The sequence below is a fragment of the Eulemur rufifrons genome, chromosome 17, assembly GCF_041146395.1.
Source record: "Eulemur rufifrons isolate Redbay chromosome 17, OSU_ERuf_1, whole genome shotgun sequence".
Classification (NCBI taxonomy): Eukaryota; Metazoa; Chordata; class Mammalia; order Primates; family Lemuridae; genus Eulemur; species Eulemur rufifrons.
This window is the reverse complement of record NC_090999.1, coordinates 78,006,598-78,034,466: the sequence shown is the minus strand read 5'-3', so window position 1 is coordinate 78,034,466 and position 27,869 is coordinate 78,006,598. Positions and strand designations below refer to the sequence as shown.

At 34.0% G+C, this 27,869-nt stretch overlaps 1 protein-coding gene across 1 annotated transcript in view; it reads right to left on the bottom strand.

Annotated features, from left to right (window-relative positions):
- Positions 1 to 5,478: 5,478 nt before the first annotated feature.
- The window catches only part of WDR36 (WD repeat domain 36), a 34,483-nt gene continuing 12,092 nt past the window's right edge, over positions 5,479 to 27,869 (bottom strand). The window contains exons 10-23 of the mRNA XM_069492245.1: positions 27,676 to 27,741; positions 26,498 to 26,584; positions 25,577 to 25,722; positions 22,327 to 22,441; positions 21,678 to 21,843; positions 21,346 to 21,454; positions 19,769 to 19,848; positions 15,349 to 15,456; positions 13,390 to 13,487; positions 12,824 to 12,969; positions 10,234 to 10,353; positions 9,976 to 10,057; positions 6,824 to 7,011; positions 5,479 to 5,628 (exon numbers count right to left, since the gene is read on the bottom strand). Of these exons, the coding sequence (XP_069348346.1) occupies positions 5,479 to 5,628; positions 6,824 to 7,011; positions 9,976 to 10,057; positions 10,234 to 10,353; positions 12,824 to 12,969; positions 13,390 to 13,487; positions 15,349 to 15,456; positions 19,769 to 19,848; positions 21,346 to 21,454; positions 21,678 to 21,843; positions 22,327 to 22,441; positions 25,577 to 25,722; positions 26,498 to 26,584; positions 27,676 to 27,741 (1,661 nt within the window). The remainder of the gene's footprint in view (positions 5,629 to 6,823; positions 7,012 to 9,975; positions 10,058 to 10,233; positions 10,354 to 12,823; positions 12,970 to 13,389; positions 13,488 to 15,348; positions 15,457 to 19,768; positions 19,849 to 21,345; positions 21,455 to 21,677; positions 21,844 to 22,326; positions 22,442 to 25,576; positions 25,723 to 26,497; positions 26,585 to 27,675; positions 27,742 to 27,869) is intronic.

Genomic DNA, 27,869 nt, shown 5'->3' with positions numbered 1-27,869 from the left:
TGCCAAGTGCTAGAATCACAACCAGCCCCGTGGGGAGTGGTCCTCCGCTCCCTGAGCCATGTCTGACAAGGGACAAGGGGCTGATTCCTAGCCTCTGTTTCCCCAAACCTGGCCATCCTTACCAACCAGAGAGTGGAGAGGAGGTGTCTGCCAAGGAAAAGAAGACATTTTTTGTTTTTTCCTTAATTATTTAATCTCTTCATATGCATTGCTTTTCTAAGTTATCAAGTCCTTTGTTAAAACAAGAAAAGCAGGGAAGCAGCATGTAAGCATTTTGCTCTATTGTACTTTCTTCCATGCAGGCATACGTGTGTATTTTGGGACTCCTTGAGAACACCCGTCCACACTCACACACACACACACACAACGCCTGCCACACTTTGAAACAAAGGGAGAAACTCCTGGCAGTCACTCTTTGCAGCGTGTGAAGGCTTAGAAACAGCTTCTCTTGCATCTTTGTTCTAAAAGAGAGCAAGGGGGCAAAAGGCTAAACAAAAGAATGTAAAAGAATGATGAGCTAAAATGTAAGCTTCACAAGGGCAGGCGTCTTTATAGGTTTTGTTTTCTGGAGTGTTCCAAGGACAGAGAACAGCGTCTGAGACAGAGTAGGTGCTGTTTTGATGAGCTATAGAACGAACAAATCAACGACTGAATGGAGGGAGACAGGAGGAACAGGACACACACCTTGCGCCAGGGGAGGCTGCTGCGTGTGTGAGTTCCCTGTCGGTGTATTATGCTTCTTGGAAACCCAGTCCACAGGGTAAAGTGAGTGCAGCCTTCAATAACTCACTCATCTACCGTTTAGTCACCCACTGGTCTTGCGTAATATTTACCCCAGTGGTCACAAGTGATGAAATAGGGTCAGAGTTATGGGACACAGGCCAGACTCGGAAAGTTCAGATGAGGGAAAAAATAAATAAATAAACAAAATAAGTGAATCGTAAAGACTTAAATTGCATCAGAGATAGTGGAAAAAACTAAAATGGTAGCCAAAAAAAAAAAAAAACCCCAAAAAACCCCACATTGTTTTTGAAATATGCATTCCTGGCTGTGGTAGCAAATAAATGGTATTGCTAAAAGTTGTTTGCTAGGATTTATGCCATTCTTATTTTTGTTCAGTGAGCATTAAATCATTGTTATCTACATGTCTATAATGTCAATATATCACTTTTTAACAAAATAGAGACAAAACTATTGAATTTTTTTGTACTTCTTCACAGACATTTAGTTGATTCAACTGGAATTGGAATTAGTATAACTGGAATTGGAAATCTAGCATGTAGTACACGGACACTAAAAAACATCTTTATGTAAATGATTAAATGGCATCATAAACTCTTATACCACTAGATTGGTAGGGGCCGGGCAAAATTACCAAATAAAAAGTATCTCAGTCTCTTTCATGTTAGCTTGGGCTCTTTTGGACAAATATGTTGTGAAATTTGATGTTCAAATTCCCTATGTCTGTTTCTTTCCTCGCGGTTGTTCTATCCTGCTCCTTTCCAAGAGATGTGGGCCCTCTGTGTTGCCAGGCCCTCCTCTCACCCTGCCTCTGCACATGGCTGTGATTCCACGAAGCCTGTAGCCTCCACGGAGTCTCCGCCAGCCTTCCCACTGGGCCTGGGCCAGGTGCTGCTGCCCGCCCCGCCAGCATGGCTCTGCAGCAGGCCTGTTGGCATCCCACTCCTGGCTGTCTCCCTCAATCCCCTCAGGGAGCAGGTGGAAACTTCCAGAGCCCTCCAAATGTCACTCAGTCATGGGAAACTACATGAGCTGTCATAAGCCTCTCTCTCTAAATAAGTCACACCCTTCATCTGCGACCACCTCATGTCAGTGAAACCATCTATATTAAAATAATGAAGAGCCATAAGGTATAAATAGTAACCGAAGTCTGAGTTTTATGAGTATAGATATAGCCAGAAGTTAACCAGCCATTGTTCCCTGACTTCCTTACTGCTGCAACTGCTCACTGCTTAGTGGCACTATCCTCCCCATAGGTGCAAGATTTGTGACTTCCGCAGCTGCTTCTATAGATAGCACTGCCATTGTAAAGCCCAAGGACTTCTGCTTCCATAGACGACGTCACTATTATAAAGCCAAAGAAGGATCTTGGAAGCATTTTTCAGACTCTGCATTCTGGGGGGACCCACTGATGGCAGCTGGACCCCTCGACAGGTGTGTGAACAGATCCAACAGCCTCAAGACTCCCCTACCCAGGAAATCTCCCAACTGAGCAGATACTCTCGGCTTCCCAACCCTATGAGTTCATCCCCCACCAATCAGCAGACCCTGGCCCTTTGCCTGCCAGACTATCTTTAAAAACCCTTTCTCCCAAATTCTCAGGGAGATGGATTTGAGAACTTCCCCCCATCTCCTAGCCTGGTGCCTGTGATATTAAACTGTTTCTCTGCTGTAACTCCTGCTGTCTCAGTGTATTGGCTTTCTCTTGAGCAGCAGGCCATGAACCTGGTTGGGCTGTAACATCAGGACAGAGCCCCTGTGAGACAGTCTCCTCCAGAGGAGACAGGACCAAGCCACACAACTCTAGGTTCCCTGTAATATATCCAGTGATTCTCAAACTAACCCTCCATCCCCTTTCCCCCATTTACTACTAGAGGGGGAACAGGGCCTACAAGTCCTATCTTTAACCATTTGCCTTGCTCTCCTTCCTTAAACTTTCTTCCTATAACCAAGAGGGATCAGAGGTGAGAATCTTATGCCTCACAGCCTTCTCTTCTCCAGTTCTCAAAGTTTAGGTATATTAAAATCATCAGCCAAGGGAAGGCTTGTTAAAACACATATTGCTGGGCCCCACTCCAGAGTTTCTGACTCAGTAGGTCTGGAGTGGGGCCTGAGAATTTGCATTTATAACAAGTTCCCAGGTGATGCCAGTGCTGCTGATTGGGGGACCACATTTTGACAGCAACTTACTTGTGACCTTCTCTGGTATCTGAAGGAGCTCAGGAATAAATGTGAAATGAGCATATGTAAACACATGAAAACATACATGATAAATGTCTTAGAAAATAGAGAATTTGCTTTATACTTGAAATATAAGTCATGAAAAATTATCAATTTGACAATATACAAATATAAAACATCTATAAAAAAGGATACCATAAGTAAAACTAAAGTGGCTAATTGGGAGAAAGCATTGGTAATAGACATAAAAGATTATATAAAAAGATGTCCATCCTCACCAGTGAGAAATTTCTGAATATAATCATTTTTTCACCCATTAGATTAATAAAAATTGTAAAAACCTAATATCAGGTGCCCTTACTCATACGGGGAAGCAGGGACTCATTTGTTGCTAAGGGGAGATATAAATTGACACAGCCATTTTGGAAGCCAACTGGAAGTATCTCTTCAAATTAAAAATGCTCATATTCTGGCCCAAAATTCAAATCCTCAGAATATGCTACAGAGAAATCCTTTATATGCACGTTAAAGACTTATACAGAATGATGTTCCTTTCAGCATTGTTTGAAATGAGAAAAAAAAAAAAAGGAGGAAAACTTCCTTAAGTGTTTATTATAGGCAAAATAGATTGTTGGAGATACTATGCAAAAGAGATTTGGTTAAGTGTGAATGTATCCAAATAAAAAACCCTGAGTAAAGAAAAGCAAGTTGCAGAATGATACATATGTATATATGTAAAAATAAAACTATATATTTTATTTTCTGTGGCTATATATAATACGTATAAAATACTCATAAAAAAGACCCAGAAGGAGAATTAACAACTATTACTTTTAGGGAGGGTACTGGGATTAAAGTTGGTTGTCAAAAAACACGGATTTTTTTACAAGTAAAATGTAGTCATATAGTACATGCATAATTTAAAATTTAAAGATAAAGCAATATGCACAGACTGATATATTTTAAGGAAAACATATACAAACAAAATTTAATTTGTATTTCTTTCTCTCTCCCTGCTTTGAGGGCAAATGCACAGGAAAGGTTCTTAAAGATTACTTATCAAAATGACGCTGTCATACTATCTAAAGATATAGCCAATAAAAACAATACACTCAACTCCTATATGCCCCTTTAAAAGAGAAGAAAATTTAGTTCATGATTTGTATAGGCAATACAATTTCAGTTCACAGGTCTTACCATGTTGCTTTAGTTATCTGACAGTCTTTACTAGCTACTGGATTGTCTATTAGAATTTTGCCATATCTTCAGTATATAGTATTTGGGACAGAGAGAAATACAGTTTTTAAAATTAGAACTTAAGTCAATATTAACATTTCAGTCAGAGGCTTTAATAAGTCAATACACATTTCTAAAAGAAAAATAAAATTGAGTACAAAACCAGATTGGTTTATTTCCTTAGTAGTATACTAATTCTGCCTTATACCATTAAATGAAAACACTTTAATATTAAAGGTATCACTGGCCAATTCCTTTAAAGGACTAATCCTTCTGGAGATTACCCTGTTAAATCCTCTTATCCTAACAATCAACAATGTTATTGGTGTTCAAATCCAACAAGCTGCATTTCATGAATAACACTACTTTTTCGTGTATAAACTAAGAATAGTTTTTAGAGCACTTTTTCTTTTAAGAACTGCTTATTTTTAATTCATATATTGCTAAAGCCTTGAATCATAAAAAGAAAACACTGGTGATGAACAAAGAAAACTGCCAGGGCTACTTGGTTTTGCAATGGTTGTGAAAGAAAAGTATAGTCAACAGTTTCTTCCCAAATAAAAAGGTCATCAGTGAGGAAGGAAAAAAACCTTTGAAGGACAACTTCCAAGGAAGTTGGAATTTCCCTTACCTATCTTAGGTATCAGTTTAACCTTCTCCTATAGCACTTTGTCTTGGGAAAGTGATTACCACACTTCTGATCCGGTAACAACTTCCTTTAGGAAGACTACAATGGAGAAAGTACCAAGCCAACATTTAAAAATCTGGCTCTGTCACTGAGCTTCCAGTAGACTTTAATCAGATTCTTCTCCTGAAACACAAGAGGGCTGTACTAGAAGATGTCTTGTATACTTTTCTAGGTCTGAAAGCCAATGATTAATATTTTCATCAAAGGACACCAAGGAAGGAAACATTCCTTTTTTTTTGTATCCTAACAGCATTTTTATAACTACATCATATATCAGTTTTATCTGACATCTTCAATTTAAACCAGCAATACTTCACAAGGAACATGTAGCACCTCCTATATGTTACTCAAAAAACATGAGCCGGTAATAATTCAAAAAGAGTCATATAAAAGTAGCTAATGTGAAAAAAACTCAGAAAATAAATCATTTGAGTAGATTCTTTAGGTCTTCAAAATAAAAGCCAGGTATAATTTTATTTCAAAAAAGTATTTAGCATTTAAAGTGGAGAACTGCTAGTGGAGACTAGTCAGTAGCACTAGCATTTATTTTCTTTACACACTGAAATTTGGAAAATACGAAATGAGTTAAATTGAACCCATTTAATATATGTCTTTTAGTCAGAAATTTATTTTTATAATAAAGCACTTTTGATATAATTTAAAACACACATGCTTTGATTGAAGAGTGATTGTAAATGAATCCAGTTTTCTTCCACCTGTGATGACAACTTTGTCATTTCTTCTAAGAGTATTGGCTCTGAAGGAAGCATTTTAAGGTGTAACTGAAAAGAAAAACACGATGGTTGAATATTTAAGAAAATTAAAATTTTATCTACTCTGGATTCAATTTTTCTACTTAATATACTAAGAAGACACTAATTTTTTTTCTTAAGTGCTTTTATTACTATTTTCCATTTCCTCTCCTAAATCAAACTTTTTTTTATCATGGGCCCCATTATGGCACTATCATTTCCTTAGTAGAACTGAAGTAGTTGCAGTTATCACTTTCCTCCACCTAAGGACAGTCCTGACACAGATCCAGAAACAAAGTCCTTGACTAAACATTAAATCCACATTTCTGTGCTTTTCTAAGTTTCTCCTTTCAACATAACCCATTGCTAATGGATGGCAGATGGGTCCTTTATTTTCCAAAATTTAAGTAAATTCATATTCAGGAACTAAAACTTGGTAAATTTGAGAAAAGACAGAGATAATTTGTGATATTTCTATTTCTTAATCCCACACGCTACTATCTAAATATCTAACCTTTAAATAATTTTTTGATAATTAGATCAAGTTAAGACTCATTTTATATATGAATGGGATAAAGAATTGTATCTGTTATCACTGAAAATCTGCATTATCTACCCCCCTCAACACACTGTACCACTAAAGCAGACCCTCAAAACATGAGTTTTCCAATATACTGATCGTAAAGCAACTCTGTTGTTGCCAAATCAGTTAAAACTCCTTTACCCATGATAGAGGTAAATATTTTGATTTCAACAGTAGAAAAAACAAAAAATAAAACCTGACTTTTTCTTCATGATAACAGAAAAACTTCCAAAATGTAACTACTTAAAAAAAATAGTCAATGGTTCAGCATATTGGGTCAAGTGGATGACACAAAAAAGTCAGAGGGTAGAGTCAAAATTGTTGTGCAGTTGAGTAAAAAAAAAAAAAAAAATCAAAACAAAAAAACTACCAACAAACTGCTATCCATCTGTTCAATGTGGTAGTCACTAGCCACATATGGCTATTTAAATTTAAATTAATTAAAATTCTATAAAATTAAAAATTCAGTTTCTCAATCACATAGGCCACATTTCAAGCAAGTATTCAATAGCCATGTGTGGCAAGTGGCTACCATACTGAACAGTGTGGATATAGAACATTCCCATGTTTGCCGAAAGTTCTACTAGACAACACTGCTATAGAGAAAGGCAAGCTGAAAGTATTGTCTTACATTAGACTTACCTTTAGAAACAATGCAAGGTATGCCTGGGCTAACTCGAAATCACGCTTTCTATCCAACATCATCCCAATCATTTTCAGGAAGCTCTGCATGACTTCTATAGATCCACCACAATCAGGAGACAAGCTTCGCAGTTCTGTTTCAATTCCTGATGGGCCTAATTCTTTCAGAAGGTTGAGAGCAGGATCATCTGCATTACATTTTTTAAAAAAACCAGTTATGAAGTCATTACAAGCACATCACTTCGGAAACTGTAGCTTTCCTTTTGTATCTCAAACGAGATATATTTAACACATTAACTGCTATGTGAGTTGTATTTAACTTATGCTAGTTTTGAGCCCAAGGCCTCATGAATCATATGTAAGTAACATATCTCTTCACCTTGGGAGATGCAAGAAATATTTTTCAAGTTGCATATGACTCATGTACAGAAAACAATAAAAAACAAATTTTTCATTAGATTAGAAAGGATAGTTTTGTTTTTGAAGTTTGTATTCTATTTTCATAATAAAACACCACGGCCCCAAGGAAAAACGTTTTTTTTTTCTAGTGTGGTAGTCAATGTGTTAAATGGCACAGGAAATTCTTTCTGTGGGTTTTTTCATGTTACATGGTAGAATGAAACCCAAAATAATTGAAAATCAGTATAAATGAAGAGAATAATACAATAAAAAGTACTATTAGGTCATTAAATATGAAATGTCCAATTTTGAATCAAAAGCTTATTATATCTCAAACAAGAAGCAGTATAATCAAACTATGTGTCTAAGCTATCCACACAGTTTTGCCATCTTAACGGTAGCTTGCTTATACCAGCAGTGAAAAAGCCTGGAAAGTGAGTTGCGATGAAATTGTGAAAGGTGTTTTCTACAGCTTGTTGAGAATTGAATATTTTTTCTTGCAATAAGTGGTCCAAAGCCTGGAACAAGTGGTAGTCAGTTGGTGCAAGGTCTGCTGAATATGGTGGATGACAGAGAGCTTCCAAGTCCAGCTTCTGTAGTTTGAGTAGCTTTGTTTTTTGCAACATGTGGTTTTGCAAGAGGATTGGCCTGTCTCTATTGACCAATCTTGGCTGCTTAATTGCATGCATCGTCATCACTTCATTCAGTTGGTTGCAGTAGACATCTGCTATAATTGATTGACCAGATTTCATCAAGCTGTAGTAGGTAACACCAGCCTTAGAACACCAAACAGACACCATTAGCTTTTATTGATGAATATTAGGTTTTGGACTGTGTTTAAGTACTTCATCTTTATCCAATTATTGTGCCAAACACTTGCAATTGTCAAAAAGAATTCATTTTTCATCACATGTAACAATATGGTGTAGAAATGGCTTGCCTGTATGTTGTGACAAGAAAGACAAGCTTTGAGAGGATGTCTCTTCTGATGCTCGTTTAATTCATGCAGCATCCATCTATCCAGCTTCTTTACCTTGCCTATTTTCTTCAAATGGTCTAATCTTGGAATAGTAGCGTCAAACCCTGCCACTAATTCATGTGTAGGTTGAGATGGATTCGCTTCCACTATAGCTTTCAGTTCATCATTATCCACTTTGGTCTCAGGTGACCTACATGGCTCATTTTCAAGATTAAAATCACCAGAATGGAACTTCTTAAACCATTGACGTACTACATGTTCATTAGCCACATCCTTCCCAAACACTTCATTGATATTTCGAGCTGTCTGAGCTGCATTGGTTCCATGACAGAACTCATATTCAAAAATAACACAGATTTTTGACTTATCCATGGTTTCACAAAAATTGCTCTAAAAAAATATTTGAAAGTTAATCACAAGGAGCCAAAATGTGCATTTGAAAGAATAAGGACGTACCCTCACAATAAGAAAAAAAAAAAAGCGTGAAAGTGAAATGTCAGAGCTATGAACTGTCAAACGTAGTACTACTTAAGGAAATCAGACATTTCATACTAAATAACCTAATAAAAGCCCTATTTTTTTTGCATTTTTCAGTAATTCAAGCTTTTTTCCTGCTGTTAATCTAATGCCTGACAACAGATACTTTAAGATGCTCATAAATCACTCAAAATAAATCCTAATATAAGAAGGCTATAAAGGAACATACCAAACTATCAATAGTGGTTAGCACTGGGAATAGGATGAGGTAGGGGAATTTATTTTTCTTTCTTGCTTTTTTATTGTTATAAAATTATAGAAGTACATGATCATTAAGAAATACTAAAAATACAGAAATATATGAAATAAGAAAAGAATCTACTCCATATTCTTACCCAGCCCAAATCTTCTACTTCTCCCTAAAAGCACTATTGTTTCACATGCATACTATGAAAATATACTGAATACACTTATAACCATTTTTATAATATGCAATTACAATTGTAATGACTATCTCATAGATTTCTGAAAAAGAACGCCATCAACGACAAAAGTCTAATCAATTTTATGTCCTTCAGCATATATTAAACGATAGTGTTTTTTCTTCTTTGTCTCCCTATAACCATAACAAGCCATTTAAAAGGGCCTATTATTACCATTCTTTGACTTTTGCCAATGTGGACTCAGGTGATATTGGTATGAAAACAAAAGTGTTTGGATCATAAAACAAGAGGATAAGTCAAATTTCTCAGGAAAGTTTGATGCTTACAGTTCTTATGGTTCATCATTATTAGCTACAGATTATAGCCTTCAAAATTATATTAACACACTCGAATAAATTTAAAAATTTCGTTTGTATGGTTGGGAATACATGAAATTATCTAAGACAGATCTGTGCTATATTGCAAATTGTATTGGTAAATAAAAACAAAAGGCTTGCAAATTATCTGCTATAAAGATGATTTAACTTTTACATTTAATTCACAGCAAGAAGGAGCTCCTTATTATAAATGTTGTCAATAAGTGTTCATTCCAAACAGCAAAAAAATCTAATTTTATATAAAAGAAAGTGTGAAAAATTTAACAGACTTTTACAATATCAGTACTATGAGTTTAGTGAACAAACTCATTTAATATAAAAATAAATTATTTTGGATTAGAACCAAAATTTCAATCCTTTCAATTTTTACTCTCCTCTTTTAGCTACTGAAAAAATCTGGTACTTCCTTCAATTTTCCCTCATATAAAGTAAAACAAGCTGAAGACATTTGTTAAAATATTTTATAATTCAACTTACATTTATTATTTATTAGTCCTTCTTCAAGTTTCAAGCAGAAATCTGATTTTTGAGCCAAAATTCCAAGGTTTACCACTTTAGACTTGAACAAAAACAAATACACGTTATTCAAAGAAACACTAGTATCATCCAAAAATGAAGAGTTTATAATTAAAAGGTATCATTAATTTACTCTATATCTCTGTAAAACTAGGCCCTGGTAAAGAGCTATACAAAACATAAACCCATAGACTTAGAATGCTCCAATTTGGATTTTACCTGCTGGGGATCATTATTTTGCTCAGGTGTAGCATATCTGGGTACAAGGCCAGGAACTGTTGGAATAAAAAATGGTGCTGATTTGGGTACTTTCGGTGGTTCCTTTGGTTTATTCTTTTTCTAATTAGGAGAAAATGAGAAAGAAAAAAAAACCTAATCATTCTGCCAACAGTTTCTAATATTTAATTCCAAATCAATTTTAAAATAAATACTAAAAAATAAAAAAAGGAATAAAACTTTTCCACATTAGAATGTTAAAACAAAACCCCATCTGACCAATAGCTCACCTATCCTTAACCTGGGCTTCCCAATGCAGACCTCCAGCACCCTTGCTGATAAATTAGAAAGAAAATGACGGAATGCAGGGGAAGCTCTATGACAAACACAGCTAAAATTCCTGAAATATGAATATTCACATGAATATTTAGGTGAAGACATAATTACTTTGGAACTTCTTTTGTACTGACTGTAGCCTCTTTCACAAAATGGGCTGGAAAGCAAAATTTACATAAATGCTTAATATAAAAGAATTTTTACAAGAACTCTGGAGCCAAGCCAGAAGGAGACTCTGCCAACTCTGCCATTATAAGTAATTTGATAATTTTTTTTTTTTTTTGCAAAGCCTGACTCTAATTCTTCTATTCTGTTGGAATTTTTATTTTTCCTTGTACTCTGTGCCTTTAAAAAGCAAAAATATGTGATTTACTGGTTTGTACAGTATTTCAAGAATTAGTAAAATTTTATTAGGAAAAAATCCATTGGAATTTCCACTGATAGAACTTTGTTTTGGTGAATACACTGCTACATATTACTAACTCAGGAGCATCTGATGAGAGCCTTTCTATGGTAAAGTACCTAATAATGGAGTCTCACAATTTTATCTCCCACTATTATTCCATTTTTTAGGATCTTGGTAATCCTGGGGAGATTTTCTATTTGAAATAAAGCCTGGGATACTCATGGCTATAGTCACAGTACATCATCTTCTTTCATTCAGTAGGAAATAAAAATACTAGGGATTTTAGCATATTTTTCTCATAAAGATTAATTCACTCAGGTTTCCATATAAGATTTCATGTAGTACTTTAGTGGGGAGCACCGTAGCCCAAAAACTTTGCTCAATTAGTTGTGCACTAATCTGATTGTTCCTCCCACACTAATCTACGTGTACTATTTCAATGCCTTGCTTTTAAAGCTATTTCATGAAGTATTCCCTTTAGAGGTGGCAGCCTGGACAACATGATGGAGAGACTCCACAACTGTGCTCTGACACAGCATACCTTTATGCTGATGCCCAGTTTTTCTAGAAGTTGCCAAGTGAAAATAAGCACTTTTAACTTCTATGATGAAATTTAATGTGAAAACTTCTCTTTTCCTTACTCAAACTACACATTTATTTTCTGATGCTAAGTTATTAACTACAAGACTAATTACTACATTTCATTATTTATTTATGTTAGTGTTTAAACTTTTTACCACAGCCCACATTGTAACTTAGTACATATATCAGATATAGTGAATATGTGTATGTGTATATTTAACCAACTCGAGTTTTACAAAACAATACTTACTTTTATTATCAGAAGATTACCTGAAATTTTCTATTCCATTATATTCCTTTCAGTTGCTTTTGCTACTGACAAATGAGAGTCAAGAAACACACTTTGAACACTAATCTATACCTTAGTTTTCCATTTTTCATGTAAAATTGTAAATTCTTCAAGTACAAAGGGGCTAGGTTTTGCTTTACCACCCTATTCTCTAGGTATATTACCTAGTACCTACTTCCTACTAACTTATGTGCCTGGCCCTGACACAGCAAGTTCTAAAAATCTTTTTGTAGTGGACAGAGTAGGGTGTGGGATGACAAAGGGTTATCTGCAGCTTAATGAAAGCCTAGTGAAATTTTCCTGGTTCTCAAACACCTAGCAGTAGAAATACACACATTATGGTAGTATTTTTCCCCCCCAAGACAGGGTCTTGCTCTTGTTCTGTCAGCCAGGCTAATGTAGTGGTATGGTGTGATCACAGTTCACTACAGCTTTAAACTCCTGAGCTCAAGTGATCCTCCTGCTTCAGCCTCCTGAGGACCTGGGACTACAGGCGTGTGCCACCAGGACCAGCTAATTTTTCTTATTTTTTTATAGAGACAGGGTCTCACTATTTTGCTCAGGTTGGTCTTGAACTCCTGGCCTTGAGCAGTCTTCCTGTCTCAGCCTCCCAAGGTGGTAGCAATTTTTTTTCCTCTTGTTTTAGAGGCTAAAAAAGTAATTTGATAGGCTGGATTTTAAACATCAGTTTCTAATAGCTCTGTAGTTGCAGGTTGAACTTCCGCCACATCCAAACATCTGCTGTGTGCTCTGAGAGAGAGAGAAAGAGTGTGTGTGTGTGTGTGTGTGTGTGTGTGTGTATGAATGAGTATCAGGTGATAATCATACCAGATTGATTAAACAGCAGCATTGCCACTGTTATCTTAGACATTAACTGCTCCTCCTTCTGTCCTCAAGGAAGAGAAAGCTATCTCTGCTTACAAAAACTTCTGGAATGTATGCTTAGGGTCCAATATTAAGTGTACTTACTACAGTATTACCTTAATGACATCAAGATTAAGAAGATTTTTCCACCGTGATTCAGGGAGAAGTGAAAGAGTCACCAATTGCTCATTCAGCTGTTCTGGCGAGCTGTACTCTATCATTTCATCACTTGGTTCTATTTTTTCTTCTGATACTTCTACATCTTAAAAAAAAAAATGGAGGATAAAACAAATTAATGTAAAATGAGATTTTTTATTATATAAAAGCAACTTAATTTCATTCCAAATCTATTTGTATTTCATAACATATTCACTCAATATAGCCTTGTAGACTCTTCATTTATTTCATTTCCTTATCCCCCTCTTTTCCTTACTTTCTCACATTAACTATAACTCCTATCACTAGACCCAAAACACCTCTTCCTCACTGGTATATTATTTGATATCTTACCAATACCACCTCAATTATAATTTGCATAAATTAATGAAGATGTCCAAAGTATTTTACATCAGTTAAAAAACACTTTGATTGAATGCACTAACCTTTGCCTTCAGCAGTAATAGCCCCTATATAAGGTTTGTAATACTACACCTCAAAAATGATTTTGCAATTTTGTAATTACCTTGGGTTTGACAAGTACCAGGAAGCATCACTACTGTAGGGACATAATCTGTAGGCAGCGGCCGTAATGAAACAACTGAATACAGGGAAATATTGGACCTAAGATATCAAAACATAATATTTTAAAAGTTATAAAAATAGTTTCTTCAAAGAAGCTTTAATTACTGGCAATAATCTCTACAATTTTGAATTTGACTACAGACTTTTATTAGCTAAGAAAAGACCTCAAAGATAGATTATATTAACTTGAAAATGCCTTAATTTGTATCAGGCACCATCACAAGAAAGCTGTGTAACCATATTAATGGAGTCTCTATTTTTGATGTAATACAAAAACGTGTTTATTTAAGATAGACCAGTAACGGATAATGCTTTTATAAGGTGAAATGACCCCCCACATTGTTTTGACAAATATCAACCTTCATGTAAGGAAATTATAACAAAAGGAAAGATGGACTCAGAGTAAGTCAGAGTGAATATGCTGATTATATTCTTGGGGCTGCTGAAGGTCATGGATTTCTCTTCTCTAGGATGGCCCTCTAAGTGGCCATGTTTCTGCTACTTGAGCCTGCATCCTAGTCATGCATAATCAAGATGTAGATAACTGTCCCAAAGTAGAGACAAATTCTCTCTCTCTTTTTTTTTTTGAGACAGAGTCTCACTCTGTTGCCCTGGCTAGAATGAGTGCCATGGCGTCAGCCTAGCTCACAGCAACCTCAAACTCCTGGGCTCAAGCAATTCTTCTGCCTCAGCCTCCCGAGTAGCTGGGACTACAGGCATGCGCCACCATGCCCAGCTAATTTTTTTCTATATAGATTTTTAGCTGTTCAAATCATTTCTTTCTATTTTTAGTAGAGACGGGGGTCTCGCTCTTGCTCAGGCTGGTCTCGAACTCCTGACTTTGAGCAATCCGCCCGCCTCGGCCTCCCAGAGTGCTAGGATTATAGGCGTGAGCCACCGTGCCCAGCCGAGAACAAATTCGTTTTCTCACACATCATGAATGGAAAATAAAATCTAGAATAGAATCTAGAATCTAGAATGGAAAATAAAAATTGGGAATCTCAGGTTCTGAGTTACATTAATAGCAGTAGAATATAGAAAAGATGTCTATACTTTTGCTGCTGAGGTCCCATAGCTATTAATCGTTTCTTGTCTTAATTGTTGAAGCCTCAGGGATTCTCGCAGATACTCCATTTTGCATATTAAGGTGGCCTGGGTCTATTCCTACTATGTAATAAATTTATTTTTGTATCTTAAAATGTAATTAAAATATTTTAGAATTACATTTAGAAAAGCAATCAATTTTTTCTCTTACCCAATAATAGTTAAAAGAATTAGATGTATGAACTCAAGACAGAGACAAAATTTTTCTAGACCCAAGTGATATACCACTTATTTTCAGCAATCGCAGTCTCTTTGCAGGTTCATCACTGTGGAATTTGAAGACCACAAAATGTCTTTACATGATTATGAAGAATCATGCAACTATTATGGAATAAATCTTAGAAAGCATTATGCTCACACTTGTGCCTTATTTTATAAATAAAGTAGGTTGAATTTCAGAAGTGACTGGTCAGGTTCATAAAGCAGTAGTGGCCGGAAGGCCACAGGCTGGCCAGGGACTCCCTTTTTAAATTCACTTACTCTTTCCTCAAATAAAAGCCAAATATGACAGATAAAAATGAATCATATAACAAAAAACAATCATCTAAGAAATAAAAATCAATTACATAATTTAGAATAAGCACTTGAGCAAAGCTGTCTAAATATCAAACAGATGCTGAGTCAGATGCTGAATCAGTGACCTATGATGAAGTCACTATGTTAACTGTGTGACATTTCCATTTCATCAATTAAAAAAAAAAACAAAAACTAAATGACAATTTTAGCAACTATGATTCTCTGACAGTATCATCTTCCTCTTCCTCATCCCAAAACAGAACTGTTTGAAAGAACTTACCATAGATAAATTCCAAGGTGGTCCACATGGGAAGTTGCCAGAAAGTCTCCAGTAGGAGACATAGTAACATTGAGAGGAGCTGAATCCAACAAAAAGCAGTCTATAAGGCTATAAAAAGAATTAAGATATTAAATACTTGAAGTCTACCAAAAAGGATATAATTCACAAAAAATATTTTTGCTAAAAGAGCAAGGGATAAGAGAGGTAGGAAATTTTTGTGTTTTTTTAAAAAAATCACAAAGATTATGATTTGTGTACACTATCACAACAAACAGTGTGATAGCACACACATACCTAGCGTGTGCCTATACCAGTGATTCATGGAACACTTTGGAGCAGCTCAAGTGTAAATGAAGGCTCTCCAGTAGTGACATTAAGTGCCTTGCCATGATAAAATCTCTTTCTCAATTTGCTGAAATAGCTATTAAAAATGTAAACCTTAAATAATGAATGCAAAGATGGGAAGAAAAAACTACAGTTAGAAGCACTGGAAACAAACACACAACAAAGTGTGTTCAGGAAAATGGCTGCTGTTTAGTTCTCAGTTATGGGAAAAAAAGCAGAGCAATAACAATCTGTCTGATTTCTGCTCAAGTCTGCTTTGGAAGCTCACAAGAATAGCTCTTCTTAGGAATCAAGGGAATTGAGGGAAAGGAAACATTTGTTAAACACTTATTATTTGCCAGACTATTAAATTATTTATGCTAATTCATTTAATCCAAACAAGCCAGAGCGGAAGATATTAACCCAATGTATACAGAGGAAGATTAAACCTAAAACACAGCAATGTCAGATCTTTGTTCTTTCTCCTTTGTCTTGCACAGTATTGTTCATTAAAAGTTTATGTATGTGAGGGGTGAAACTTCCTAACATGTTTAGAATCTGTTAAGGAGAGATCTTACTGCTCGGGCAAACTTATTTTACTTAACATTGTAATTATTTCGTCAATTTCCTTATGTAACTTCATATCCACAGCTGTGGTGTGTGGGTAGACTGGCCTTCCATTACAGAAAACCACCAAACTGAGGAAGGTGGTTTCCACATACACAGCATATTTCAAACGGCCACATAAATTCATAAAGTATAGTGTGTAGGCTAAACCCCAGACCTAAAACTACCATATACCTTCTAATACTACAAAATGAAAAGTTCCAAGTATTTACATTTTTTTCTAAAAGAATATTAATAGAATTCCCATGCTAAGGGATGACATTTGCGAGATAAGAGCCTTGCATATACAGGTAATATTCAGTAAGTTGTTTCTGGTTATTATCCTGAACAAATGGAGATAGCTTCTAGACATTCTATCTCCAAAGTGATAAAATCACCTTTCACAGAAATAAAAAATAAAGCAAAGAGATGGTTTTGCCTCAGTAAGAAATGCAAAACAATGTTCTATTTCAATTCTTCTCACGTAATGCTCCTCAGAAAGTGGGGGTGGGGTGAGACAGAACAAAATGCAAAATATATTAATACTATTTTACATATTTCTCAGCCCCTAAAGAGTTCAACCTGAACTTCCATTAGATCAAAAAATAATCAGAAATAAAGGGTGGTGATAGTGGTAGAGGAATGACATCATGTCAGGGATAAAAAAAAATTTCAACTTTGCTTCTCTGAGAATTCTACAAACAAAAAATTTTTCAGCACTTTTAAGGAACAAACAGTTCAGTACCTATACAATTTGTTTTACATAGGCACTATTCCAGATGGATACACCCGTATGTTACTACACTCAGAGGCTTACTCATAAATAGCTTCTCTTTTTAGGCTGTGTAATGAGTATATTCATTCTTTAAATATTTAATTGAAGGAAGAATTAGGAACCTCCAAAGGTTACCATACTAATTATATTTTATAAAAAGAGAAGAGTCAAAAAAACCCAACAGTTAACCTATGGTTGTATGATAAAATTCTAATCCTTACTTCCTTATTATCTTCTATATCAAAAAAATTAGTCAATCCTTAAAACATGACACAACCTGAGCAAGGGTGATATCACAACTGTTGGGAAACCTATTTCTTTTTCCTATGCTTATTTTATGCTCTGCCATTTACAAATAAGCCACTCTGGGCAAATCACTTAACTTTTCTAAGAACCTCCATTTCCCCATTTGTGAAATGGGACTAAGTAACAGTACCTATACCAATAAGGATATGAAAAATAAAAGCATATAAACTGTCCAGCAGCAGATAGTAAATGTTAGCTTAGTTGTAATTAAGCTGCAGCAGTTGTTTGAAATTGCTTTTCAAGCTCTCTCATTTGCTCCACTTCAAATTTTAACCAAAGAACTTATTTTTTTCTTTAGTAAAAATACACTTTTGGCCAGTGTAGATTTTATCGCATTTTCTTTTTTTAAATTACATTTTCTTTTAACAATCCTATGTGTCTCATATCTTTCTCGTTTTGTATCCAGCTTCATGGTTCTCTGTTCACTTAAAATTTCCTTTGTTCACCTAAAAATAAGATACTAGAGTTGAAAACTTATCAGATTTAAATCTGTTCAACTTTTTAATGAAATAAGAAATTCAGCAAAAAGGGTAATGCTGAGTTAAAGGTTGGTGGCTTTGAATGCTACTTTCAGATCCTCATTTTTCCCATTCCAAAAATAAACTTGCCGTTTTAAAAAAAATTTTGCCAATTTAGTATTACTGAACATTAACCTCTGCCACTGAACGTGAACTATAATGAAACTATTAAAAAGGAAAATGAAAAGGGCATTATGTCAGCTCTATTACTTGTACAACTTTCTTGTTTTAAAGCAATTCAAATTATATAATGTTCATTTTTCGAAAGTAGCAAAAACTCAAGAAGCAACAGACTACCAATATTTCTAATAGTGTCTTTAACAAAATATTTTTTAATTAAGAAATACCAACTTTAGGTGAACTTTTGAAAGCCAAAGGAGGACACAGCCAACTGATTAGATTTTGGTTTACTCTATTTTAACTGAAAAAAGAGACACACCTAGACATACAAAAGTCCCTAGTTATCAGAGCTAAATCTACTAGTGACATTCTTCAGCTTTGCTTATTCAGATTCAGTGTACATGCTGGATAGACAGATGTGCCTCAGGCCTATATCAAACTAGAAAGGAAATGAGGACATCAGGGTTTTTCCTTCCTAAAGGTCAAACTGTTTTTCACATATGAACTTATCCAATTCCTGAGTAGGAAGAGGAAGAAGAATTAGAGCTTAATTTAGGAATATACTTCAGGATTAAAAAGTACCATCTCCCTTCTCATTTTTCTCACCTATTACTTTCCTTATGATATGTTCCTATTAAATTAGATGCTTTGCTATTCCTACCATTCTTCCTTGTTTCATGTCTAATCTAAGCAATTCTTTGTCAAATAAAGATTTTAAATGGTATCTACACTTACATAATTTCTAACAAAGCAAGAACACGCATACACACATTGAGTTGGTCTCCACTGTTCATATTATTTAACAAAACTGGGTATTTTCTCTTTAAGGTCTGGATTAGTAGCAAATTTCAATTCATGAAATAGATTTTGAACACTGCTGGGTTTTGCTCAAATCCAAAGAAACACGTATTTTTACTACTTTAAGGTATCTGCTATGGTTTGAATGTCCCCTCCAAAACTCACATAGAAACTTAATCCCCAATGTGGCAGTATTGAGAGACAGGGCCTTTAAGAAATAATTGGATCATGAGGGCTCTGCCCTCATGAATGGATTAATTTGTTTGTGGAATAATGGGTTAATGGATTAATGGGTTATCATGGTGGCTTTATAAGACAAGGAAGAGAAACCTGAACTAGCACATTCAGCCCCCTCACCAAGTGATTCCCTGAGCAGGACTCTTTAGAGAGTCCTCACCAGCAAGAAGGCTCTCACCAGACGCAGTCCCTTGACCTGGGACCTCTTAACCTCCATAACTGTAAGAAATAAATTTATCTTCTTTATAAATTATCCAGTTTTGGTATTCTATTATAAGCAACAGAAAACAGACTAAGTATCTAAAATGCCTCCTTTCAAGAATTATGTCAGAGTCAGAGAGTTAGGGTTTTGGACTTTTTAACCAAATTCAATTTGAACTTAAAAAAACCCTTAAAAGTTTGTAGTCCATAAGTCTGAGCTTTATTTTGGAGTATTGAAAAGGCCAAATGAGCTTTCTTAAGATTTATGCAACTCACTTCTACATCTCAATTTTTCAGGAACAGAAAACCTAAGACAGATACAGTGTTTTTCTCACTATTATCTTTCATGATACTATTCTTTGCTGTTTATAGATCAAAAACACTCCAAGAATAAAATATAGTCAAGTTAGAAAAATGTCTAATACATTCACATTCAAAAAGCACATAATCCATTAACTACTGGTAAAAAGTCACATGTTAAGACAATGACTGAGAAATTTTTTGATAGAGGTTAGGCATTTAAAAATAAACTCACCACCCAGATGGAAGGTCCCAAGTCCTAACGGAGCAATCCATGGCAGCACTTATTAACCAACGACCATCAGGACTAAAAGCCTTTAAATTAAAAAAAAAATATATATATATGTGTGTGTATATATGTGTGTGTATATATATTGCACATATAGATATAAAAACTGTGTGACAAAGTCCTACTTTTCTTGCAGCTTAATTTAAAAAATTTCCTTTTCTCCTTTAATGATGCTTTACTTCCAAAATATAAACGTATGATAATCAGAAAGATTTTCAAAATAAATTTAAATAAACTACTTATGCCACCTTAAAGAAGTTATTCTTGCTAGCTATAAAAATGTATAAATAATAGTTCCCTTTGTCAATTATGACCATCCATATTAGCAAATGATACTGGAATATAGTGAATGCCAATTTATTCATTAGGCTGCACTGATATACCGGAAACTCAAACCTGAAGGTAGAGATGGCCCAATTTACAGAAGAGTGGTACACAGTAAAGGATGGGAAAGAATGAGAAGTAAGGTCATGTTATATATGCTCATAGATTTAATTAACCAAGAGTAACTTATTACTGAGTCAGAGCAATTCCAGACAGACAAGTTGAAAGTAAAGTTTGAAAAGGAAAGAAATAGGAAGAGCAAGTTGACACTGACAGATGTTTTCAAAAATGCCATTTCATCAAAATTACCCCACTCCCACCATCATTTCTACAGATGCTGTCAAAACAAATTCTGTCGATGTGTAATTCTGCTAACCTTCTAACTGCAGAACACAATTTACTCACCAATTTTTTTCTTCTATTTTTTAGAAAAAGGGCAAGCATTGCAAATTTTGGTTTTTGGTATGAGAATTGGTAAGTAAATGTAGCTATTGAGTTTGTCACTAAGTAGTTGGGTTTCTTTTGTTGTTGCTGTTTTCAATTAAATCAAGGTATCTGCAACTCATACAAAATAACATATGCTTAATATGATCCTCAATTGACAAAATTTGTAAGTTCTCTTTTATGAAACATGCTTTCTAAACTAGTTTACTTACCACAGCATATATCCCACTATAAGAACATAAGTGAACTCAAACACATTTTTATTAAACTCTTTCAAAGTTAATATATATGTAAAACTCTAGAAATAACACTAAACTAGAAAAAAAAACAGATACCAGATATTACAGGCAAATGATCTCCTACTATTTATTTGTTAAATATACAGAAAAACAGAAATGAGTTCTTTCAGCCTACTTTAATATTAAGTCAAAAATGATATACTTATATACCAATGGATCATTCCTTCTCCAAAGTACATTTTGGCCTTAAAGAGAAAATGATGAACTCTAGGATTTATACTTCAATCTGATGACATCAATTTCCAGAGAAATATTAAACTTCTAATTCAAAATTTTCTTTAAAAATTGCTTTGAAAATAAGACTACAGGTTAACTATTTTGAAATATTATCTATTTTGAAAATCTCCTACAGTAAGTTTAAGAATATTAAAGGATAACAGATTCAATTATTTGAACATTTTTAACCCAAATAGAAGTAGAAATGAATCAAGTTTTGTTCAAACAGCTGGAGTTTACCATGTCATTTATTTGGCCTTGGTGTCCAGAAAACTCTCTGACAATCTTCCTAGTTTCTATGTCCAGAACACTAATGGAGAAGTCATCCAAGGCAAGTCCTAGAATGCCACTAGCAAGATAAAAGTACCAGTTTTAATAAACAAACAAAAAAAATCTTGAACTAATGTCTCACTTTCACTTTGTTAACCACATACACCTTTGGAGAAATTAAGCCAAATGCTGTTCTTCCAACAGTCTGATTTTTCTGACTTGGTAAATTATGTATTTTACGTAAGAACTTCTATTAAAAACATCAAAAAGAAAATCCATTATCATTAAAAGAAAAAGCTTACCTGTCCCTATGTAGCAACATCATATTTGGAGATGAACTGAGGTTCATAGAATGGATTAAAGTTTTGTTTTTAAAGTTCCAAAATTTGAGTAATCCTTCACTACCAGTTGTAATTGCTATTTGGTTTAATCCATCCACTGCGACACCTCTAATAGATCCTTTATGAGCTTAAAAGAACACATCAAAAGAAAAGAAATCATGGTGGGCACTGCCTCTCTAAACAATGCAAAAAGTAATTCCTTCATTCAAATATCTAAATTCCCACTATTTAATCTCCTAAAACCTTGAAATAAATCTGAATTTTAGAGGTTGGAAGAAGACTCTTAATTGTTGTGAAAGCAAAGGACAGAAATCAAATGGATGCCATCAAGTTAAAAATAGTTAAGATTCTCTGCTTAAAGCAGAGAAGAAAACAATTCTAATTTGTATAATACCCACTTAACCCTTAGGTATCTGTGACTTGATTTTCTTTGAATATTTCAACATGGTACCTATAATAGATACAATGGTAGCATCTACCATATAGAGTTGATGATAATCCACCTAAAACTTTAGCAAAATGCCCACCACTTAAAGATTTAATAAATGCTAGCTATCATTATTGGCCTTATACCATACTACTTAAAAAAAAAAGAAAAAAAATTCAATACCTTGATCCTTGCCAAAACTTCCTCGATGTATACCAGATTGCATGTTATATACATCTACAGTTCCTGATGAGAGGCCAATTACAGCAAAGTTTCCACAAGAAGTTATATCCACTGCCTTTAGGAAAGAAAAAACAAACACAAATAACAGAAAATAACTAATATCTTTAGCATTTTATGGTTTCCAAAGTATATTTTTACCTATTAATTTACTTTTTTTAATTAAAAAAAGCATGATAAATGAATTGCTTCATTAGTTTTCTTAAACATAATGTAATTATATTTGAGTGTATAAGAAATATGTACTTAATTTTCTCTCCATTCTTTAAGATTTATTATCTAAGACAAGGAAACATAACTAAAGTTAATTCAATCAAAATTTACAAAGCCAGGAGAATTGTATATGGAGCTGGCCTATAAATTTTAATTTATTAACAACAGTGCTAAAAGTCAAAGCATTTCCTTGCCTAATTTATTTTTACCTTCCCTTTTAAAAATTGCATCCACAGCTGACATCAAACTGAAAACATACCATTAGTTAAAATGTCTAAGTAAAAGCCCAAAATATTTTAATTATGACATATTGAGGAGGAGATACATAAGACAATGTATAGAAAACATTTGGTTTACAGGCAGTTTCTGCAAAATAAACTCATTTTAATACTTAAGTATCAGCAAGATATCTTTTTTCTACATTGAAAACATGACAATGGCTCCATATTGGGTCATGGCCAGGGAAATCACTGATTGTCAATGTGTGAAAAGCTGATGTCATCCATCCAAGAGCTAATTCAAAAGACTGTCAAATTTTTGCCTAAATAGATAACTTCCAAGAACTAAATAGAAAATACTTAAGTGAGGTTTAACTGTGCAAAGTAACATAAAACTGATATACCATTATCACAGTCAAGACATATTTGCATAGCATTACAAAAGTATGTTTCACGTACATATATTTTTCTAGATAATTAAAGCTTATGTTTTTAAAAAATAAGGTATTTTAGACAGCAAATTAGGCATTATGCTTAAAAAGCATTCTATCTTTCTAAATGGAACACAAACATCTTACTTATTTTGAATAACTCAAATGTTTCTGCTATGTTGCATAGTTATGCCCTCAGGAACTAATGGAGATATTATGCTATAATCTACAACTAATATAGGACACTCATGGTCCTGCTATGGGTTTTTTCAACAGGATTTACTGTTGTTAGAGGGTCTGCTTCTGTCAATCTCTTCTTCCTATTCATTCTAATGTATTATCTAAGATAGCACAAGCAAAGCAAAAATAAACTGTGAGGTTTATCTTTTGAGTGACAAAATTGTACTCTGGTGCATGGGCTTTCTAATAATTATTATTTATTGGTTACTGGCTTTATTCCAGGTAGCTGAGGTTGTCAGACAAATCACTCAGCACTCATTAAGTATCACTGTATATACATATACTAAATGTTCTATGAGTGATCTGTATAGGATATGAATTAAGAATGGAGATTCTAGAATGAATTGTCTTAGGTTCAAATCCCAGCTCTGCCACTTACTACCTTTATTGATCTTAGGCATGTCGCTCATTATATTAAGCCTCAGTTTTAACATCCATAGGATTATTGTGAACATAATATGAAATAAGACATGCTAGGCAGAGAGCCTGAACAAAGTAAGCACATACAAAATGTAAGTTGTAAATTACCACTGTTACTACAACCATTACTCAAAACTGTGCAGGTAAACTTCCCTAAAGAAGCTTAAGATAGAATCTTCATGGTCTAGAAAATTATATAAAAGCTTAAGACTAGATTTTCACACACTATGGAGAATGGAGCATATATACTTACAAAATAATTTGTGCAAAATAGGGCCAAATGTTGACTCACAGTTTTAATAAGCACTTTCAAAAGCAGAGGCATTCACTATAAAACTATTAGATCTATTAGTTCAGCAAGGTTAAAAGCTTCAAGATCAATATGCAAAAATCAATCATATTTTGATATACTAGCAATGAACAATCCAAAATAAAATTAAGAAAAAATTCCACTTAAAATAGCATTGAAAAGAATAAAATACTAGGAAAAATTTAACTGAAGAGTTATGAGACATACACTGATAACCACTAAACACTGCTGATATAAATTAAAGAAGATCTAAATAAATGCAAAGAAATCTTATGTTCATGGATCAGAGATGGCAATACTCAAATTGATTTACAGAATCAAAACAGTCTCTACCAAAATTCTAGCTGCTTTCTTTGCAGTAATTGACTAGCTGATCCTAAAATTCATATGGAAATTCAAGGGATCAGAATATCTAAACATTCTTGAAAAAAGAACAAACTTGGAGAGGTCATACTTCCTGATTTCAAAAGTTAATACAAAGCTACTATAATCAAGACAGGTGGAACTAGTATAAGGACAGACACACAGAATAACAGAAGAGAATTTAGAGTCCAGAAATAAACCCTTACATACAGAGTCACATAATTTTCTGCAAAGGTGCCAAGACCATTCAATGGAGAAAGAACAAATGGTGCTGAAACAACTGGATATCCACATGCAAAAGAATGAAGTTGGACCCCTTATGTCACACTACATACAAAAATTAATTCAGAAAGTATAATGGACCTAAGTATAAAAGCTAAAACTATAAAACTCAAAGTCACAGGAGTAAATCGTCGTGGACTTGGGTTAAGTAATGATTTTTCAAAGCACCACAAGAAATGTAAGACAAAAATAGATAAATTGGGCATCATCAAAATTAAAAACTCTTATGGTGAAAATAATACCAACAAGAAATAATACCAAATAATATCAACAAGAAAATGAAATGACATTCTCACAAAATGGAAGAAAATATCTGCAAATCATATGTCCAATAAGGGACTTGTATTCAGAATATATAAAGTGCTACCACAACTATTCAATAATAAAAAAATAAATTACCCCTTTAAAAAAGTGAACAAGGATGTGAACAGACATTTCTCCACAGAAGATATACAGTTATAAAAAGATGCTCGACATCGTTAAGTCATTGGGGAAATGCAAATCAAAACCACAATGAGATATTATTGCACACCCAATTTCAAATAATTAAATAAATAAATCTCTGCAAGTTGGAAAATTTAACACGACTAGGGAGTAACTTCAAAATGTTAAATTATGTTCTTTCAACCAATATTATCATTAGCAACCTTGCATATAACAAGATTACCACAGACAGTTTTAAAGCAGAAAATATCCTTATAAACAAGCTCACTTACTGTTGCAGTTATGTCATCTTTCTTCAACTCTTTTGGCTTGAGAAAGTAAGCACCTATTGTAGATCTTTGATAATTCCAGGTTGAGCAAGATAGCTTACCTTGATGGCAAGCAATGATACCATCCCAGTCACTCTCACGAGCTTCCTCTATAATAATTAAAATCATAAATCAAATTGCTATTCATTCTCCCATTTATTCATCTAGTATTTTTAAGCATCTAACATCTGCTATTAATATTATCAGACACTAGGAATACAATGGTGAAACAAACTAGTAATCTCTGATAGCAAAGAACTTCCAATCTAACAAGAAATTATTATTTTTTTTTTAAATTGACAAAAACTGTATGTATTTACAGTGTAAAACATGTTTTGATATATATATATATTGTGAAATGGCTAAATCAAGCTAGCTAACATATCTAACAAGAGATTCTGATTACGAGAAATTTAATAATAAAGTATGTTTTATAAAACCACTCAGATTTTGGGAAAGTAATAAACAGCTCCCAGGAAGGAGTGGTAAAGCAAGCAGAAATTACTCAGTGGGGAGACAACATGCCCAAGAGAAACTGAACTGAGGACAGCAAGTGAAATATTTTCTTGAAAGGGGTAGGAGGAGGGCAAAGCAACTGGGGCCACATTACAAAGGGTCTTATTATTATTTATTAATTTATATTTATAATAATTTATATTATTTATTATAGCTGTTATAGAGAAGAGCAAAGCCTGAGATTAAGTAGCCATTAAGTTCACATTAAAAAAAAACTCATTTTTAGTCTTCATGTAAAATCAGCATGCACTTGCATTTACCTTCTGAATGATTAATATTTGTAAAAACATTAAAATGGAGAAAATAAAGAAGTGTACAGTAGGAAATAAATGACAAGGCAGAACTTCTCAAAATACAGTTTGAAGTTACCTGCTGCAAACTTTGTGATGGGTGGAAGTCTCACTGACATGGTATTCTGAAGTCCTTTCCGCTTGACTCTCTTTTTATTTATTAATCCTGGGGTTAGGGAAGAGGTGAATATAGCTATGAATCCTTCTTAACTGAAAATGTATATAAAGGAAAAGGTATTCATTGTCACCTAACTATAAGGTTCAAGATATTCCCATGTAAGTCAGGAGCAAAACAAAGATGTTATCATCACTGTTACTTAACTGTTTCTGAAGTTTAGTTTATGTAATTACATAAGAAAATAAATTACAATGTATGAATAATCAAAAAAAGGAGACAGAAATATTATTTGCAGGTGATACAATGGTCACAAAGTCAAACAAATCAAATGAAATAACCAAACAATTATTAGAAGTAATAATAGTTTCACAGGGGTCAAAGAACCAATGTAAATAAGCCCAGGGAGTTCCCTACATTGTAGCAATAATCAGAAATATAATGAACAAAGACTGCATTCATACTGTTAGCAAAAAAAATACCAAATGCTACTGGACAACCTTATATATGCAGGACCAACTTAAGGAAAATTGAAAAAACCTTCATTGAAGAACATAAAAAACAACTTGAATGAGGATATATTATATTCCTAGATGAGAAGATTCTTAAAGGTATCAAATCTCTCCAATTTAATTCCAAGGACTTATTTTAGAAATTGATCAAAAAATGATCCTCAAATGCATCTGGAAGCATATACATGCATGAATACTCAGGATATTCACTTAAAAGGATGAATAATTATTAATAAAACTGAAAACAAAATTTTTCAAAGGCTGGAAACCATGAAAAGAGAGACACAAAATGAGCCCTTTAAACTACAAAGATTAAATGCTTACTTTGATCAACTTTCTCTAAGCTCCCTTCCATTTTATTAGCAAGTGAGGTCATCAATGCCTTTGAGTGATAGCAACATGTTTTTAACCACCCAAGATGTCTAACTTTTTTCAATAACCTTCTAGCAGCACTTTAATCACTTCTATAGCAACTTTGATTTTAGGAATCTTAAAACTTCTTTCACACTTGTTTTTTAATTTCATCCAAGGGAAAATTTACTGATGAAACCTCCTCCACTTGTCTCACAGGATCTTGGAAATATTTCTTTTGTGACCAGCAGCTTATTTTCTATCTTGCAAATGACCTACCATGTCCCAAGCTCTTGTTGAATTTTTCATGTATTGTGGAAAATGACTGAAGAGTCCCATCTTGACCTGTTGATATATACAGAAAATTCTTAATCAAGCTTCATCAAAACTAAAAACCATGTGGATCACAGATCTTATAAAATTAGATTCTATAAAAAGCTTGAAGTTAAAGTTTGGAACACTTTAAAAGGAGA